This window comes from Bos indicus, chromosome 5 (genome assembly GCF_029378745.1).
Source record: "Bos indicus isolate NIAB-ARS_2022 breed Sahiwal x Tharparkar chromosome 5, NIAB-ARS_B.indTharparkar_mat_pri_1.0, whole genome shotgun sequence".
NCBI lineage: Eukaryota > Metazoa > Chordata > Mammalia > Artiodactyla > Bovidae > Bos > Bos indicus.
Genome location: NC_091764.1, coordinates 27,663,706 through 27,683,833, shown reverse-complemented (window position 1 = coordinate 27,683,833; position 20,128 = coordinate 27,663,706). Strand labels below are relative to the sequence as shown.

At 51.1% G+C, this 20,128-nt stretch overlaps 1 protein-coding gene across 1 annotated transcript; it reads right to left on the bottom strand.

Moving 5' to 3' along the window:
• Positions 1 to 2,655: 2,655 nt before the first annotated feature.
• Positions 2,656 to 9,521, bottom strand: LOC109558687 (keratin, type II cuticular Hb3). Its single transcript, XM_019960026.2, has 9 exons — positions 9,102 to 9,521; positions 7,297 to 7,505; positions 6,139 to 6,199; positions 5,922 to 6,017; positions 5,177 to 5,341; positions 4,788 to 4,913; positions 4,315 to 4,535; positions 3,587 to 3,618; positions 2,656 to 3,109 (listed from the first exon to the last, which is right to left on the bottom strand). Exons 1-9 carry the CDS (start codon positions 9,483 to 9,485, stop codon positions 2,922 to 2,924), a joined length of 1,482 nt encoding a protein of 493 aa, XP_019815585.2. The 5' UTR covers positions 9,486 to 9,521; the 3' UTR covers positions 2,656 to 2,921.
• Positions 9,522 to 20,128: the final 10,607 nt, after the last annotated feature.

The following is a 20,128-nucleotide window of genomic DNA, read 5'->3' as shown; positions in this document are numbered from 1 at the left end:
TTGAGTGAACTCTGGGAGTTGGTGATGGACAGGGAGGCCTGGCATACTGCAGTCCATGGGGTTGCAAAGAGTCAGATATGCCTGAGAGACTGAACTGAAAGGTCCATCCATGCCTCTAGAAATGACCCAGTTTTGTTCCTTTTTATGGCTGAGTAATATTCCGTGATATATTTGTACTGTATCTTTATCCATCTGTCTGTTGGTGGGCATTTAGATTGTCTCCATGTTCTGGCTCTTATAAACAGTGCTGCTACAGATATTGAGGTGCATGTGTCATTTTGAGTTACTGTTTTCTCTGGGTATATGCCCAGTAGTGGGATTGCTAGGTCATGTGGTAGTTCTATTTTTAATTTTGTTAAGGGGTCTCCATATTGTTTTCTATAGTGTCTGTATCAACTTGCATTCCCACCAACAGTATAGGAGGGTTCCCTTTTCTCCACCTCCTGTCCAGCATTTATCGTTTGTAGATTTTTTTAATGATGGCCATTCTGACTGGTTTGAGGTGATACCTCATTGCAGTTTTGATTTGCATTTCTCTAATGATTAGTAATGTTGAGCATCTTTCCATGTGTTTTTGTTGGCCATCTGTACGTCTTCTTTGGAGAAACGTCTATGTAATTCTTCCACCCATTTTTTAATTGGGCTGTCTATTTTTTTTATATTGAACTGCATGGGCTGCTTATATGTTTTGGAGATTAATTCTTTGTTAGTACTTCGTCTGCAAATATTTTCTCCTATTCTGAGGGTTGGCTTTTCATTTTGTTTATGGTTTCCTTTGCTGTGCAAAAGCCAGCTCTCATTTAAGAGGTGTTCAGGGCCCCCAAGTCAGAGCAGGGGAGGGATGAGAGACACTGAGAGATGGGTCACAGCCAGATACACAGGACTGGTGCGTCATGGTCAAGAGTCTTGACTTCATCCACTGTCAGATCTGTGTTTTGGAAAGATGTCTCTGGCTGCTGCTCAGTGTAGATTGGAAGGGGAGACCAGCAGGTCTCCAACCAAGACGGTGGTGGCCGAAATGTGGATGGTAGCAGCAGCAGAGAGAGGAAAAAGATGGATGAGAGGAATACTTAGGAGGTAGAAAGGAGAGCACTTAGGGGTTATTTGGTTTTGAAGGGGAGAGTTCAGGCCTGGACAGATCTTAGAGGCTCAGATTTGGGCAGCTGTGATGATGACCTTGACAGGTGAGGCAGGAGGAGACCTCAGTGGAGGGAATGAGGAATAGTGAGTTCAGCTGAAAGGTCTGTGGGTTGGAAGAGTCTCCAGGACAGGCAAGTGGAGAGGTCTTGGAGAAATTGGGGCGAGTGGGTCTGAAGCCGAGGAGTGAGGTCAGAGCAGCGGAGAGCCATGGGAACTCGAGCTGGAGGACTTGAACCCGGGAGGATGTTAATGGTGGTGGTAACAGAAGGCAAGGATGGAGGTTATTGTCCAGGGAGCGTGCTCCGAGTGCTGAGGGAAGGACTCTGGGGCATTTTCATGCTTGAGGTTTGCCTGGGTGAGGGAAGTGAGCCACGGAAGAGCTGAGAGCCTAGCCTGCAGAGCAAGGACGTGAAAGGCCAGAGACTCAGAGTTCAAGAGAGGGGAAGGGAGTGAGGGTGACGGGGAGCAAAGGGGCTTGGGTGAGGAGCCAGGAGGGAGTGAGGGAAGGTTCTGGGTCCTCCAGAGATAGTGTGGTGAGCTGGGTAGAAAGGTCAGGGCCTGAGGAAGGACCAGCACCAGGCTCTGGGATAAGGCGAGGCAAAGGCAGACAAGGAGAGGGCCAGTGGGAGGGAAATGGGCGACACAGAAGAGGGGTTACTACAGGCCTGGTGCTTCCAGAGTGGGGCTGGGGCTCCTCAAGGTCTTCCTCCTAAGACCTCCCAGACACTTCCTGAACAGAGGACATGCACGGTCAGGCCACACGGGGGGCAGGGGAGCCATCTTAGCCTCCGGATTGAAGCTCTGAGGTATGTGGGGGTGAGGGCAGTGAGTGGGGCAGTTGGGAGAGTCAGTAGACAGTATCCCCTTACCAGCTACAGGGCTTTGCAGGGAGGCTGTTCCAGGTGCTGAGGGGGGGTGCATACGGGGGAGGGGCCAGAGTCAAGGGTCTCATCTCCCCTTGTCTGATGGACAGCAGTGGGGATGAGGTGGGGTGGGGTCCAGGCTGACACAGGGTGGCCCCCTGAGGTCTGTTGGCATTTGTGACGGTTGCTGCCGTGGTGCATTGTGTGGTGGAGGTGGGACAGCAGAGTGAAGGTGTGCCCAGAAAGCACGGTGGGTGGGAAGGGGGCTAAAAGTGTGCACACAAGTGCGTGTGCACACACACACGAACACACACATACATAGCCTTCCAGCGGATTCCTGTGCCCTCCTTTGGGTCCCTTCAAAACCAGTCAGAGGAATAAGTCCCCAGCTACCCCAGACCCAGAGGAGCGACTGAGGAGGAGGGTCAGCACTGCCTGGCCAGGGGGAGGCCGGCAGCATTCGGGGACAGGCCCTGCAGGAGCACAGGCTGAGGGCAGGCCAGAAGCACTCCAGTCCTCAGGCCTTCTCCCTGGGCTGGAGTGCTCACCAGTCGGTGCATGGGACTCACTCCCAGAAAGCCAGACATCACAGCACAGAAAGCGGGTGCCTCGGTTTATTGGAGAAATGGAGGGGGAACAAGAGGCCAGAGAGTTAGGGGACATGGGAAGGTGCACTCTTCTTCCTGGGCGAGGCCAGAGGCCAAGACAGCGGAAGGGAGGAGTCCCTCCCCAGGCTGCATCCCCTTCAGGTGCGACTAGAGGAGCAGAGCAGAGCAGAGGCTGATGGAAAGGAGGGCGTGGTGTATTCTCAGAACACGAGAGGGCCAGCTACCGAGGCGCTGATGTTCTCAGGCAGCAGTGGGGGCGGTGACACTTCTGGCAGGCCGAAGGGCCTCTCTGGCTCTCCCCGGGGGCCGCCTAGCACCTCCCCAGGCTGCAGGAACCCCCTCCGCAGGTGGTGTTGAGCTGGCCGCAGGGCGCGCACAGGCCGGTGCTCACCGCCAGGTTCCCGCTGCAGGGGGCGCTGCAGACGCTGCCCGTCACCGGCCGGGAGCCCGACACGCAGAGGTCTCCGCAGACGACCCCGCCGCGGGAGCTGCTGACACCTGCGGGGACGAGGGCGGTGTCAGGAGGCCTGCTAGTGGCCACCGCATCTGGCCACCTTTGCTGGCCTCTCTTATCTGTTCAGCCCTCCCAGGAAGGACACAAAGGTTCAGCTGGTATTCTGAAGGTGTGGATGGAAACAGCGGGCAAATCAGGAGCCCTGGCTTCTGGCCCTGGATCTCCTTTGTGACCTTGGGCAAGTCCCTTCCTTGCTCTCTTAGTGTCCTCACTATACAAGCTGAGGGTTGTACTGTGTGACATCTGAGGTCCCTTCCTGCAGTGATCTTTTTCCAATCCCATTCATGCTGTGAGGTTCTTCCTGTTAGCTAATCTCAGTCTCTCCTACTGTATGACTAACCTACTCCCATTTACTGAGGGAATTATTTGAAACACTCCTCCTGGTATCTCTATACACTCATAGCCAGGACACTCTTATTGCCCAATCTAGAATTTTCCTTTTCATGGCTCAGAATACTTACAGACATTCACAGCTCCAACGCCTTCACACAGCCTGAGTGGGGAAAAGGTAAAAAAGGAAAAGAGAAAACAGGTTAGAATAAGATCTTCAAGTTTCCCCTGGGTGCCAGGATGGGTCAAATGGGCTATTTCTGGCCTATATTTATGCCCTTGTGTTAACTTTTATAAAGTGATGTTCTGGCAGTTGCAGCAATGCCAGGGCACACTATTTAGCAAACAGAGTATATACTGAATTTCAGCCTCACTTGCCCCTCAGTTGGCTGCTTTTGTGCAGTGCACAGCCGGAGCAACAATACCTGGCATACCTGGCTGGGCTCAGCTTTAGGAAGAGGAAGTTTCCTTTGGGGAGTCACATGAGGCTAGGATCAGAGTTTGGCCAGCATCTCCACCCTAGGGCAGGATGACTGCCAAGAAACCTGGCAGGGAGTGGATCTTGCAAGAGCTGAGGATGGAATAATTTGAAGATGTTCTGAACTGGGAGGTAGGGCACCTCGGTTCTAAATCTAGGAAGGCCCTGGGCTCTCTGGGACTCTGGACATTGCAGTGGCACCAGCCCTCATTTCCTCTCTGTATGCTACTGACCATGTTCTAGTCCTTCGAGATACGGGTTTCAAAGACCTCAGAGTCTAGCTTGGGACCAGTTCTTAGGACTGAGACTAGGATGAGGAAAAATCAGAAGTGGGCAGACCTATGCAAGTGGAGTTCATGCGGCAACCGAGATGACCCTCACCTCTGCTCCTCGCCCTCCAGCAGGCGCCTGTAGGTGGCGATCTCGATGTCCAGGCCCAGCTTGGAGTTCATCACCTCCTGGTACTCCTTGAGCAGGCAGGCCATGTCCTGCTTGGCCTTCTGCAGGGCCTCCTCCAGCCCGGCCAGCTTGCAGCGGGCATCGTTGAGGGCCACCTCGCCCTGCTGCTCAGCCTGGGTCACTGCAGCCTCCAGCTTGGAGTTCTAAGGGCCCAGGAGAGGATAAGGTGGGTTATGGCCTCTGGGTCTCTGTGTCCATTTCCTGGATGTGTCCAGTCTCTCCACCCAGATGAGATCACCCCAGAAACAGACCTCTCCCTTTTATCACCTAGGGCTCCCTGAGTGGCCATAACCTAGGACTCAAGTCATCCAGATGGGCTGGAGAGTGAATGGTGAGATCCAGTTGGGCACACACACTGCCGTTGAGACCCTGGGTGGGCCTCAAACACTCCTTACTTGGCACTTGGCATTCTCAACCTCAGCTGTCAGCCTCTGGATCAGGCGGTTGAGCTCGTTGATCTCCTCCTTGGTGCGGCGCAGGGTCTCCCCATGCCGGATCACCGTGGCCTTGATCTCCTCACACTGGAGGGAAGCAGAAAGGCATATGACATTCCACCCACTCAGGACAACATGGATGATTTGCAGGTTGTACAGTGCTCAGCCTGTGTAACCATACACTGCAACTCTGTCCTGCCACTATAACCTGAGAACTGTCTGCCCTTCTGTTATCATCTCTAGGGATCAGAATCCCTGGGGGGGGAAAAAAAAAAAGGTTTTTCTAATTATATATACCTCAAGTCCCTACCACTGCTGTGTCTAGGAGGCAGGTGTCCTGGACCACCCACCTTGCTGCGGTACCAGCTCTCAGCCTCAGCCCGGCTGCGGCTGGCGATGTCATCATACTGGGCCTTGATCTCAGCGACAATATTGTCCATGTTCAGGCCCCGGCTGTTGTCCATCTTGACGATGACCGAGGTGTCCGAGATGTTGGCTTGGAGAACACGGATCTCCTGTGGATCGGGAGTCAGGAAAGAGGAAGTATAAGCAAATTATCTGAGCTTTTCCTCACCCGCCAATGGCTGTAATCTCTTTGGTCCATCTGGAGCCAAAGTCTCGTTTGGAGCAGACAATTCCCTAATGAAATTGCATCGCTTTCCATACAGATAAGAAATCCCATTTAGAAAAAAGTGCAATTACTTCTCAAATGTTTGCTTTGGGGATTTTTCAGGCCCCTGTAAATCTTGTCCCTGCAGCCAGCATGCTGGGGACACTTCTTTGGGGTCCAGGCCCCTGTGTGGAGACCCATTTCTTGTTCTCATGGACCAGCCACAGGCTTCTGGCTGCCAGAGAAAATCTGAGCTAGAGAAAGTGCGGTCAAGGTGTGTGCCTGGGCTTTGGTTTCTCAAGGCACAGCTGTCCTAGAGGTTGTCACCCTTACTAATTCCGTGCCCCTTACTAATTCTGTCCCATTTTGCTTCTCTATTCCTCTGCCTAACCCTTCAATCTCAGCCTGTGTTCCCACATCAACCGGCCAGTGGGAGGGCTGGACAGGGGCTCAGGGATGCCCACCAGGACCAAGAACCCTCTCACCTCCTCATACAACCGCCGCAGGAAATCGATCTCCTGGATCAGGGCCTCCGAGTTGGCCTCCAGGTCTGACTTGCGGATGTAGGCGCAGTCCACATCCTGTGTGGGGTTCAAGGGGCTGTGAGATTCAAGGTCACTCTGCGGGCTTGGCTGCAGCATCGCAGGACAGAGAGGACAGGGTGGCCAGGGGCTCAGGGAGGGGCTTGGCTCAGGCACTTACCTTCTTTAGAGCCACAATCTCATTCTCCGCTGTGGCCCGAAGAGCAACTTCTTCTTCATACCTGAGGGGTATGGGGAAAACAGGGCCCCTTCTGAGCAACTCTAAACTTGACCATGAAGCACGCAAGCAAATAAGCCTGATTTCTAGCTCCCCGCCTCCACTCATTTCCCCACCTCCAAAAGAAATGGGGTGGGACCAGGTGCTCCAGGCCTCCTGGGATACATGGGACTATTGAAACACCCACCTTCACATCACCTCTGAGCTCCTCAGTGGGGTGAGGGTGGAAGGGGGGCCGGGGGTAGGATCTAGAAGCTGTGTGTGTGCGAGTGTGTGTGTGTGCACGTGTGCGTGTGTGTGTGGCTGGGGCTGGCAGGTGCCTTCTTTTCTCACCTGCATTTCCCTTTCCTCTGACTCCTCCCCTTGCCCCTGGCTTTGCTACAGGTGGTAGGATCTCCCCTCTGTCATCTTCCTCCTGGCTCAGCCAAGAGATGTGGAGCCTGCTGCTTCCTCCTGCTCTGTGGGCAGGCCTGCTCAGAGCTAGAGGCAGGGAGCACAGTGGCCTGGCAGTGCATGGCTAAGAGTATAACTGAAGGATGGTGGCCAGCTCTGGAAACCAGGTTCCTTTAGAGTACCCAGTGTGTGCCTTCGTATTCTGTGTCACTCTTTGTCATCGGAGGTCTCTGTCTGTGACTCTGCCATCTCTGCCTACCAGGGGACTGTAAGCCCCACAGAAACACGAGCTGGCTCTATCATTTGCCCCTGGATTGCTATCACCCTGTCCAGATCTGCCTGGTGCCTGATAGGTGCTCAAAAAGTGTTAGCTGAGTGAAGGGGTGAACTTCAAAAGAAGGTCCAGGACTTTGAAAGCTAGACTCAAAAGGATTAGCAATGTTAGTTTTTCTGGGGTCCTAAGAGAAGATCTATGGGTAGAAGAAAGGGAGAGAACATCATTTCCCTGACCTGCTGGTAGGAAGTCAGGCTGAGCTCCGTCCCCAGGGGGCCAGGACCCACCCATGGAACCCATGTACCTCGAGGAGGGGCAGAGGGCACAGGCTCTTCCTGATCATCAGGCAGAGACCCAGCCACAAGTCTGGATGCTCCCCTGTGCTGGGAGCCACCTTCAAGCCCTTCCCGGAGCCGGCGCCTTCCCACACTCACTTCTTCTTGTAGCCCTCCAGCACCTCCTGCACGTGGTTGAGCTCCGAGGACAGCCTTCCGCTGTCAGCCTCCACGCACTCGGCCTCCCGCCTCAGTGTCTCGATGTAGCCCTCGAACAGGGGCTCGAGGTTGCTCTCGCAGCACTGGCGGTTCTGATAGAACTGCAGCTTGGTCTCCAGTAGTTTGTTCTGCTGCTCCAGGAAGCGCACCTGCCGCACAGAGGCAGAGCCTGAGAACCTCTTATTGTAGGACCAGAGGGCAAGAGTGGGGAGGGTCCCAGCACCAAGACCCAGGATCCCCAGCTCTCTGACTCAGAGTCCTCAGAAGCATTATGTCCCCTCTCTTTAAACCATGTTAGGGCCTCAGTGGCTCTCCTGGAAGTCCTTCCTTGGAGCTAATGTCAGTCTCTTCTAAGGCAGTGTACGTACTGTCATGGAAAGCACTAAAGCCATGCAGAGTCCAGACCCTGCTGCTCTTGTTAATAATGTTTCCTTGGGCCCAGCACTTAACCCTTGTCCTGAGTGCTTGCCTTGCTAAGAGTTTAATGAGCCCTGTTGCAGAAAAGCACCCGAATGCAGAATGTCTACTATTCCAAGACAGGTGTGACTGTCAGTGTGCAAATGAACAGGTCAACCTTTTTAGAAAGACCAACTGTTAAAGTTAACAAGTAAAGTATGTGCCAATAATCAAAATCCTACGACAACAATGCAATTAGGATAATAGTCACCTGGACTATTAGTGCAGGGATGTGGTGTGTGCCAACTCCCTTGTTTTACAGATGAGGAAGTTTTATAGGATTGAGAGGTTCCCTAACTGCCTGAGATCTCATAGTGGCAGAAGAATTCAAACTTTGATCTTCTGCCCTGCGGGGTGGGGGTGGGGTGGGGGGGAGCGGGCTTCTCTTACTACAATAATTGCTGACAATTGTGCCCAAGAGAAATTTCACATCCACTCTTCTTCCATGAGGTTGGCCTGCCACCCCACTCAGGTCCTTTTGTGTAATAACTTTGCCACATCCCTGGTAAGTCCTTTCTTGTGCTACTCTTGGTCTCTCATGCTCTTAAGAGCTCCAGATCCTTTTGGCCCTTCCTGGTGGGTATCTCCGTAGCATGAATTCTCACAAGTTTGGCTCTGGATAACCTTCCCTGGCCCCAGAACTTTTTCTTCAATGAAGCCTTCTCCCCTGGCCCCTCGAACCACTGCCTCATGGCCTGGATTCAGTGGAGGAGACTTGAGCTGGACACTGACATCTGCAGATGGTTTCAACCAGACCACATACCTTCCTCTCCACAAGGCCAAGGAGAGTGGGGACCGAGTCTGTTGCTCACCCCTGGATCCCACGCACAGAGGCATGGACAAGCCATTCTGGGCCCTGCTCAGTGGCCAAGTAACCATTGTTATATAAAGGGCTCTGTGTGAACCAGGAGATTCCTTCTGGGCAGTCTTCCAGTATTGCAGTCACCAGCCCTGCTTGGACATGGAGAGTACCTCCTTACCAAGTAAGCAGCTGCTGGTCCTCAAATGCATTGAACACCCACACAGCAGCCCTTTGCTCACAGGATGTTATCTCCCAGCACTAGAGTTTCTGCCCCTAGTTCTGGTTCTGTGTTTTCAGTTTGTCTCCCCCATTAGACTAGGCAGCTTCTGAACCTATTCTTGTCTTTCTGTCTGTGTTCAAGAGGTATGACTTCCTCTCCTTTTGGCCTGAGGGCTTCTGTGGGCATGTCTCTGACTCCTTCTTCAGTGCCCAGCTGGGGTCCTGAGCATGGGTGGGATTCAGGAAAGGCATGATCAAGGAGACTCACCTTGTCGATGAAGGCAGCGAACCTGTTGTTGAGACACTTGATCTGCTCCTTCTCCTCTTGCTTCACGCACTGCGCATTGGGGTCAATCTCCAGGTTGAGGGGTGTGAGGAGGCTCTCATTGACTGACACGGTGGTGATGCAGGGAGGGCTGAGGCCACCCACGCCACCGGAGCGGTACCCGAAGCTGCGGCCGCAGTAGCCGGCACGGAAGCCCCCGCAGACGCTGCGGCTACCGAAGCCCCCGGTGAGGCCGCGGTAGCAGGAGATGCCTCGGTAGGGGGCGGCCGTGATGCAGCAGCGGCCAGGCCGGGGTCCGCAGGCGGAGACGCAGCTGAAGGCGCGACTGCCGAATCCAGAGCCCACAGTGCTGAAGCCACAGGTCATGTTGGAGACAGGGAGATGTCTGAACAGTGGAGAAGCTGGCAGAGGACTGAGCCAAAGGCCTGTGCTCCCTGAGCTGTGGCAGGCCCTTTTATGCACCAGGGCAGCTGGCAGTAAAAGGGGCAGCAAAGAGAAAATAGCTGCATTTTATTGGCTTGGCATCACCCTGGCCTCTTAAGAGCCAACTGTTTGCCTATTCAGTAGAGCTGTGTCAACAATCTCGGCCTCAGGCCTGTTTCATCTTCAAAGCCATTTATGAGCTTCCTCATGGCCTCTCCCCGTCCCATTGCTACTGGAAGTGGAGACCTCCTACAAGTATCTAGCTGGACTCCATGCTCTGAGTGTAGGCAACAGTTGCAGTGACCTGGGGTAGAGCCTGCTCCCCAAATCCTTTCCCGAAGGCACAGGGCTGGACTATGGGCCCTGGACCTATGACCTGGCCTTGGGGTAGAGTGGTTGGCCTGTCCCATGGGGGGTTGGCTTGTCCCACACAACCTCTCGTTATGGGCCTCTTTGCCTTTATCTCTTAAAGTATGTCCCATTCTTCACCATCAAAATGAGCTTCTCTTAAGCTATTCCTACCCAGAGCCTATTCAGTGATAGGGGTTGGAGGAGAGATTTGGGAGAGAGCATGGCCCCTGCACTTTGGATATTCCTAGGAAGGCAGGAGCCATGGGGCATCCAATGGGACACAGGAGAACCTGAGTCAGAGAGTTCAGGAGAGAACCAAGGTTGTTCTTCAGAGTTCTAGGCATCACTACTGGTGGGCTTCCCGGGAGGCGCTAGTGGTAAAGAACCTGCCTGCCAATGCAGGAGACTTAAGAGATGCAGGTTTGATTCCTGGGTTAGGAAGCTCCCCTGGAGAAGGGAATGACAGCCCTCTCCAGTATTCTTGCCTGGAGAATCCCCACGGACAGAAGAACTTGGCGGGTCCATAGGGTCCAAAGGGTCACAAAGAGTCGGACACGACTGAAGCAGCTGAGCACACACTGGTGGGCCAGGGGGCAGGGGTGAGAGTAGAACACCCCAGAGCTGCAGGATTAATCCAGGGAGCATCCTTGGAGGTGTGTTGAAGGAGGACCAGGGTGGGGTAAGGCTAGGGTGGGTGGGAGACAAGGAAGGAGTTCAGTTCTGATTTGGAAACTGTGCCATCACTAATTCTTTCATTCATTTGGTACATTCTAATCCAGTGCCAACCATGCACCTTGCTAGGTCCTGGAAATCCAGCAGAGACTGGAGGTATTTGGAGGCAGGAGAGGGTTGGCGTGGACACAGGGATGCCAAGGCTTGTCCACTGTGGGAAGGGGAGAGGTCACAGGTAGGAGGAAGCCCCTAATGCCCAGGTTGAGTTGGGGTCAGATGTTGGTGGGGTGGAAGTCCTTCAGTTTCCTAGCAGGGAAGCTGAGTGATGACTGTTGGTGTGTATGTGCCCACTTGGAAGAGTGAAAGGTGTTGGAGGTAGGGGAGGTCACCAGAGTCCTGAAATGGTGTCACTTCCTCCCTCAGAGGATCCTTGGGTGAGCAGAGGTGGGGGTTCATGTGGCTGTCCTGAAAGCCAGATTCCCTTATTTTGCCCACCTCCTTTTGAACATGGACCACTGATGACTTTGATGGGTGGACTATGGGACTGAGCCAGGAGGTTTCCCTAATCTGAGACTTTGAGCCTATAAACCCTTCCAAGCGTATGTCTCTTGAGCACCTTTGTACTTGAGGATGACTCCTCCGATGAACCTGTTTCCTGACCCACAACCACCAAATGCTGACCCAGTCTGGGCTAAAAATAGCCTTCCAAGCATCCTCCCAGAGCCTCACCTTTCGCCCTCCCTACCACCTCTCAGGTGAGTGGTCAGTTATGTCCCAGGGAGGGACCATCTTTTCTGGGAGGGCAGGGAATGGGTGGAATGTGGAGATCTGGCAGGGAGCTGGGCAACATACACATGGAGCTGAAAACAGACCTTCCCAGCCCCTCCTCTTGAGCCCTAGGCACAGATATCCACAGACTCCTATGCCTGGAGTGGGCTCTGTGGGATAGGGGCATCAGCTGTGAGACACACAGGAGGCAGCCTGGGAGTTTGGGGGTGATTGAGTCCAGCTGAATGGCCAGTGGGACTTTGGGGGCGCTTCTGTGGGAGGCATGCTGGTTGGTACTTTCTTGCTCAGCCCTTGCTGGCTCAAACATCTGCCAAGACAGAACCAGATATTTCTCTCCTCTTGTCTCAGCTGGAACTGGTGAGCTTCTGGAAGTTTCTCACTGTATGTCCAGTGGTTATGTGAGATTAATTCTTGGTCAAACGCTGTGGATCCTCCATCTGTTGCCGCACTCCTAATTGCCTCTGTCCTCTGATCCTGCTTACCTACCTGGATCCAGTGGGCTCGGTATCCAAATTGGACTCTTCACTGAGGGTCTCTGTGTAGACACACCCATCTCCTTGGGTTGGGGGAGCCATGAGTGTTCCCAGGTCCTGGTCCTGATGGGCACGTAGACTCTGGAGATGAAAAGCACGGTTGGAAGCTCGGCTCTGCCACTTACTAGCTTTGTGACCTGTGATAAGTTATGCTTCCCCAGATTCCTTATCTGTAAAATATGAATGCAATCCAGATCTTGCTGGAATGTTGGGAGGATGAGGAGCGTGCCTGGAGGCAGGAGGTGCTGCCCCCTACACTGTATACTAACAGGGGCCAGCAGGACCTTGCAAAGGGTCAGTGAGCATTGGCTGTGAAGTGTCATCCTTGTGTGAGCAGAAAATAGCCAGGCAGCTTTATGAGGCAATCGAGGCCACCCCAGCAAGCTTTAATTAAAGCACTTATGTGTAAGTGGTCCGGAACAAAGAGAGCTGAGCCCTGGCGATCCCTCAGAGAGGAGGCTGACAAAGGGACAGCCGCATCCTGCCAGGCTGCTTCCAGCTGGGCTCCAGGCTGGATTGGGCCCCGCCCTCACCCTGGGCTATAAAGGTTCTGGCCGAGTCCCAGGCTGGTTCGGTCGCCAAGGCTTGTGCCCTGTGTCTCCCCTTCACACAGCTGGCCTGGGTCCGCCTGGGGACTGATGTGCCTCTGCTGTCTGGAATTGCAGCTCACCCTGTAGCTCTGATTCCTGCCTACCACCCTGGGATGGCTAGCATCGCCCAGCCTTATTCATAACTGTGCAGTTTTCTGGTGGTCACCTGCCTGTCTGCCTGGCCTTTGACCCATGGATGCCCTGACTTTGGTCCTTTCTTCTTGCCTTTATACCCATGAGTCCTTTAATTCTTTTTACTTTAGGTAAAATCACTAGGCGCAAGAGGACCATCCTGGCTCGGGCTGTGCCTGTGTGCTGCCGGTCTGGAAGTGACGAGGCTGTTACGGTGAAGCCGAGGATGTGAGAGTCAGGAGATGTGGATACAAATCCCATCTCTGCCTCTGACTAGCTGTGTGACAAGTAAGTCCATCTGTGTGCCTTGTTTCTGTAAAGTGAGGATTGGAATGCTGGCCTCCTAGACCTCCCTGAGGATGAAATGAGACGGTCTCTATGAAAGCCCCTGAGGCTAAGCCTGCATTGCCTGCGGTCCAGGAGGGAACTGCGTCCCCTCCCCTTTGCCTGCTTTGTTCTCCAGTCTTGCCGCCTCCAGTTTTGCCTTCCGGCCTTGAACTTGCAATACACTGAGGCAGAGCGGCTGGAGCTGATAAATCGTGGCACCGTCACAGACTCTACAACTGTTTATTCAGCGAGTACTGTGTCCTATAAGAGATGAGGAGACATTTTCCGTACTTCCCTGTCTTCCAAAAGCTGACTGTTTAATCAGGTAGGTTTGGAAATAAGTACATGTTAAATGGATAGTAGATATAGTCCTTTTTCCAAGGCAGTTTGCGATCGATTATGATTGATTGTCAATTGCCTGATAAAGTGCGTCTGTTTCAGGGACTGAGCTCACTGTAGGCTGGTACAGTCAGGGCGGCTCTGTGGGAAAGGCCAGACTTGAGCTGGGTTTTGAAGGGTGGGTAGGGCTTGGGGCAGTCAGAATGGTAGAAAACGGCAGAAAAGCACAGAAATATTCAAAGAGCACTGGTGGATCTCAAAGGGTGTCATACCTAAAGGGTGAACTTTGGGCTCATTCCAATGAAGGTTGGGAACAAGACAAGGACACGGGCTCTCAAAGCCATGATTGCTTGACATACTGGAGTTCCTGGCCGAGAAAATAAATATATGCAATTAATGTAGAAGAGAAAGGAATGGTATTATCTGTAGACAGTGGGATCAGCTGCGTAAAAAACTCAACAAAAATCAACCAAAAAACTCTAGAAATGACAGGATGTGTTGAGCAGTGCTGCTGGTTTAACAAGATCAACTTACAAAAATTAAAAGTGTGTTTCTATATCAGTGTCACCAATGAGAAAATAAATAGAAATTAAAGACACCATTCTTAAGAGTGATAAAAACAGCACGGTAGTTGCCACGTAACAATAAACTATTCATACAATCTTTATGGAAGAGGTTAGACTCTTATAAAAGAATACAAGAAAATCTAAGTAGAATTATATCATATTCAGAAATAATCTGACCTAATATTTTAAAGATATCAATTCTCTCTAATTTTAAGTTTAATGCAATATAATTCCAGCTGAATTTCTTTTGAGGGGCTTGATAAAATCAATCTAATTTTTATGCAAAAGAATAAAGTCCATTTACAGTAAAGTTAGTTATGAAAAAAGGAAAGTAAAGAGAAAATCTGAGGATAGAGAGTCACAGTAATTAAAAAGCCTAGTACCTGTGTAGGGGCAGGTAAATGGACCATTGGAACAGAAGAGAGAGCTCACAACAGGCCCTTTAATGTAAGATAAATTTGGTATTTGATGATGGTGGCAACAAGAGTTATTTATTCAGCTGGTGAGATAAGTAAAAATAGACCCACTACACGGAAAGCATAGAGCTGGTGTCCAGTTTGTAGCATATGCCATGGGAGACCTCAATGAATGCAAGGTCTGGACATGAAACATGCAAGTATAAAGCAAACAGAAGATATAAAAAAAAAAAAATCCTTGTAACTTAGGGATGGGAAAAGACTTCTTAAGCAAACTTTAAAAGTCAAAATCACACACAAAAAAGAAAAAATCAAAACAACAGAAAAAAGATAGATTGACATGATCACATCAAAATTAAGAATTCTACTTCAATGAAAGACTATAGAGAAAAAGTGGAGAGCCTGGGAAAAGCTTAATATCTGCAATGTATAAGGAGCCCTACAGAACAACAAGTGAAGGACAGGAAATCCAGTGGAAAGCTAGCCAGAGTCTGCACAGACAGCCCCCCAAAGGGAAAGACCAAATGGCTTTGAGGATGCTCTTGCCAGTCCTTAGAGGATGCAGACCAGAAGCATGAGATATCCTTCTACCATCAGAATGGCAAGGGTTAAAAAGCAGGTAGTACCAACAGTGAGTGGGGAGTTGGGAGAATGGGGACCCTAGGGCACTGGGGGTGGAATAAGAGCTGGTGCAGGCATTCTGGAAAGCAGGGTAGCACTGTGCATGTATTTAGGCACGTGTAAAGCCTAGGACCCAGCAACCCCACTTCTGAGGGAAGTCCGACCCCACATCTGAGAGCAGCCCCTCTGCCAGCACCAGACAATTCATGGCCTTGTTGCAGCAGAAGGAAGTGGGAGTCAGCCTAGTTGACATAAAAGGTGATAAAGGTGTATTATGGAAGTTAGAAGCAACAGAACTGATGTACTTACAGACAACACAGTGTTGAGTTAAACAGTGTCAAAACCATACCATTTATGTAAATAAAATGTACACTGTCCAGAAGCACTGCTACTTACTTCACAGTGTGTGTGTGAATGCTTAGTTGCTCAGTCGTGTCCAACTCTTTGCGACCCCATGGATTGTAGCCCACCAGGCTCCTCTGTCCATGGGATTCTCCAGGCAAGAATACTGGAGTGGGTAGCCATTCCCTTCTCCAGGGGATCTTCCCAACTCAAGGAGCAAACCCAAGCCTCTGGCAACAAAGGCAGATTCTTTATCATCTGAGCCACCAGGAAAGCCCCACTTTACACTAATAAGGCTATAATACTTTATACAATTTGGAGACATCATCACATGCATTACAGTTGGGTGCCTTTGGTGAGGAGAGTGAGAGGAGGGATAAGAAATGAGGGGGAACAGATGAGTAAAAGAGGGAAGAGCCTTCTATGGGCTGGTGAAGACACTCTGCCAAGAACTGGGAAGTGTGATGGACTCAACTCTGGCCAAGAGGTCTAAAAGAAAAACCAGAAATGAAACAAAGAAAGTGGGAAAGACCTAGGAGATAAGAAAGAGAGCTTCCTTGCGGCCAACCTGAGCTGGGCTGAGGAGCCTTCAGACATCTTCTTCTGAGCCTTTGGTGCCTAGGCAGATGTGTCTTGGAAGCAGATTTTTAAGGAGCTGAAATTGACAAGGCATAGGATGGACCAGAGGAAGGAGGCCTGGTACTCAAGATCTGTTAGAAAGTTAACATGTCGGGGTGATGACTGTGGGTTGTCCAAGAAGGTTACACCATGAGGTACTGAGCACTCAGAGGGAAGCTTCTGGGAGAGTGAAAAAATCCAGGCTGGGAAGAGTCAGGGAAGCTGCACTTTGTGTCCATCTACCTTTGAAGGCTTCATGGAGGAAAATGGCTTTTCCCCAATCATGGCATTGGGTGCCTTTGGTAGCCAGACTAGGATGCCCTCTAGTGGGGAAGCATGGCAATGCCGGCAGTCCAGGAGCATCTTCTCTAAGGTACCTCAGGTCCCAGAGTGGGCCTCATGCATCTCTGTCGGATGGTCTGAACCACAGAGCTCAGAGCTGTGAAATGGATTGCACATCAGGCTAATATAATGCAGCTGGATGAGAGCCTGGAAGTAGATAGGAAAGGGCTAGTTATAAGTGTTTCTGGGCCAATTTTTTTTTTTTTTTTTTTGGCTCCTGAAATTTCTCCTTTCGGAAGCCTCCTGAGCTGTGGGGGTTGGGGAACTCCGGAGGACACTGAGTCCCACCACATCCTCCAGGCAGCTAGCTCCTCCCTGTCTCGTGACCAGCTTGAGCAACCCCTAAGTGGAACCCGAAGCTGAGTCCTCTGTCACTGCAGCCCCCTGGGTGTCCTCACCTCTTTGGGAGCCAAAGCATCAGTCCTGTCCCCTAGCAGCCTGACAGCATCTGGGGGTACAGCTGCCTCTCATGTTCCCGTCAACTTTCCCTCACCCCAACACAGACACCAAACCTCTTCTTCTTCAGGACTCCTCAGTTGCCCTCGACCCCCATGGGCTACTGTCTTGGCCACCACTGTTTCTCCAGAAGCAGCGAGGGGGCTGGGACTGGGCACTCTTCCTCCTGTGTGGTCTGAGCAGCAGAGGGCAAGGATGGCTGCCACTCTGGGCTCAGAGCATCCGTGGGTGCTGCCTGAGAATTCGGGAGCTCCTTGAGACCGAACGTGAGCTGACCCTGCTGATTACTGCCCAGACCACAGACTCATAAGTAAAACAAATGTTGGCTTTTAAAACTGCTGTGTGTTAGACCTACAGACTTTGTGAACAAGCTTATGGTTGCTGGGGGTGGGGAGGATGGAGGAAGGGATAGGTAGGGAGTTTGGGATGGACATGTACACACTGCTATGTTTAAAATGGATAACCAACAGGGACCTACTGTATAGCACGTGAACTTTGCTCAATGTTAAGTGGCAGCCTAGATGGGAGGGGAGTTTTGGGGAGAATGGATATAGGTATTAATATAAGTAAGGCTGCATCCCTTTGCTGTTCAACTGAAACTATCACAAGATTGCTTGTTAATTGGCTATACCTCAATACAAAATAAAAAGTTTTTTTAAATGCTCCTATGTTTTGGGGTGATTTACTACACTGGCTGGATTCAGTAATTTGCAACCACTCTTCATGATTAGAATCATCTCATTTCAGAATTTAAGATATTTTAAATTCATTTTAAGATTTCGGTTTTAAGCTCTGCTCAAACCTATTCTCTCACTCCACTTTTAAACCACCTCCCCAGGGCCCAGCCAGTCTGCTTACAGCTATAACAGCTTGGCTGGGTGGGGCAGGTCTCTCATAACACACCTCCACCTCCTTCTTTGAGGAGATTTTCAATGTGTGTTGCATCAAGGGGAAGCACTGTTGAGCAGGCCTCTGCCTAGGTGACAGCTGGTGGGGTGCAGGCTCCATGGTTGCCTACAGTTGAGTAGCAGTCCCACAAGCTCGTTGAGGGTTGATTCCTGTGAGGTCCCTCAATACTGGTGGGAAAACATTTGGCCACACTTTGCCTTCTGTGCTGCTGGGCACTGGGAAGACTGTGGACTTTCCACCTCGGCTTCCTCCCAGAACATCTCTGGGGCCTGTGACCATGAGGAGTAAAGGGCAGGTCCAATATGCAGCTCTCTTAGACCCTGGGGACTAACATCCTTTGGTGCTGAGCTTTGGGACTTGGCTGCCATTCTGGGGTCTCTGGGAAAATCCCCTGGATCTCCATTCCTCATGCAAAACCATAATGGATAACTTAGTTTTTTTGGACATCTGAATCATAGCTTTTTAGCAGCTATTTCACCCCAGAAATCAGAACAGCCTGTTTCTCCCTCTGGCATCAGATTCAGGAGACTCAAAGCTGTTCCCCCAGGTCCCGTCCTGTTTTCCCCAGTGATATCATGTTCTTCTGATAACCCCGCACCTCAGAAACACTGCTCCAGCCTTCCACCTGCCTAGGGCATGAGCAGGCCATGCCCTTCTTGTCCTGGCTCCAGGCTCTTATTCTGTGCCCGTCTGCCTGTCCTCTCTCCATCTCAGCACATTTCACTTAGCTTGAAAGCCTCTTAGAAATAGGGATCTAATCCGCAGGCAGGAACCTTCTGCTGACCTGGGATTGTGAGGGAAGAAGGTGTTACACTTAGTAAAACACTAAACACTTGAGGGTTGACCGAAAACTTCTGCATGTATGGAAGGATTTCTAAGTCTGTTACATTAAAGTCTATCTAAGGTGATGTGGGAGAAGGCAATGGCAGCCCACTCCAGTACTCTTGCCTGGCAAATCCCATGGACCGAGGAGCCTGGTAGGCTGCAGTCCATTGGGTCGCTAAGAGTCGGACACGACTGAGCGACTTCACTTTTACTTTTCACTTTTATGCATTGGAGAAGGAAATGGCAACCCACTCCAGTGTTCTTGCCTGGAGAATCCCAAGGACGGGGGAGCCTGGTGGGCTGCCATCTATGGGGTTGCACAGAATCAGACATGACTGAAGCAACTTAGCAAGGTGATGTGAGGTTGACCCAGCCCAAGGCCAAGATGGAATCAGAAATGCCCTCCAGGCTGTGAGGTCAGGCCACCTCATTTCACATCGGGCAGCAGGAGTGACTAGTAACTGTATTCCTTGGTGATTAATGCAGCATCCAACACCCACATGTCTCAGCCAGGCGAGAACTGCAACACTGATCAGAGCCTGGGTCTCTGATTTCCTGTGTGGAGGGCTATCCTACTGACCAGGTTACACCCTCAATGGTGCTAAGCGATCAAGGAATCAACTCTTACTGTATTTGAGCCACTTGGTGATGTATGGGGTGGGGTGAAGGATACAATGAGACTGATCTCCCCTGGGTGTAGGCCATAGGGGTGCATTTTTGGGTAAGGAATTAAAAAACCAATAGTAAAACTGACTAAAAATCAGTTTGTTCTTATCACCAAGCACGAGCAATTCTAAACAATGTCAGTGACAAATACTCTTCCCCACCAGAGCACACTGCTGCCACTCACCGCCCCCACCCCTCACCTTGGGGATACATCACTGGCATGATTATACACATTTCCCTTCAGCACCGGAAGCTAACCTTCTTTACAATACAGGAATACAGGGATGCACCCAGTAATCCTGGAAGTTCTGCCTTCCCTGCCTTTAGTTCCTTCTGGGGCAAGAAGGCTCATCTCTGTGTCCTTTGGCTGCAAGATTAACGAGATTAGGTCAGAATTTGTAATTGGGCCAAAGGTATCATATATCAGGGAGCAAGCCAGGCTCCACAAGAAACTCCTCCCAAGGGATGCTCCATGTGAGATGCTGATGAACTAGCCTAATCTTCTCTACCTTTGAGAGTAAACGCATGAGGCCCCCTGACAGAAGGCAGCAGGGACCACTTCTGAGATGCCATCATGCCTGGGTCACCACTGGTCTTGAACAGTGGGAAGCCTTCTGCCCCAAGTCCCTGCATACCCCGGAGCAACTCGGTGCCGCTGCTGACGTGCAGCCTGCCCCCCTCTAACGTCCTCCTAGGAAGCCACCATCGCCCAGACCGCTGGGACACGCATTTTCCTTAAATCCTGAACAAGCACAATAGATACAGGGAATTAACCTAGACGGAATGTTAACAAAAGGAGATAATTGTGAGTTCATCAATTGTTGAGATGGAACTAGGACTTAAAGGGCAGTGGAAGAAACAGCTTTATATGGAAGAAACAGCTTTATGTGGAAGAAACAGCTTTAATGTAAAGGGAGGAAGTCACACTGTGCATAAAGCATTAAAAAACTCCTTGGAGTTAAGGAAGGATGTATTTCAGTGAAAAGGAAAGAGGAAAAGAAGCAAAGCTGGATGGAACCAGCCATTTCATCAGATGGTGGAGATGATGCTTTAGAAACACAGATGGAAAGATTTGAATATTGTTGAGTGAAG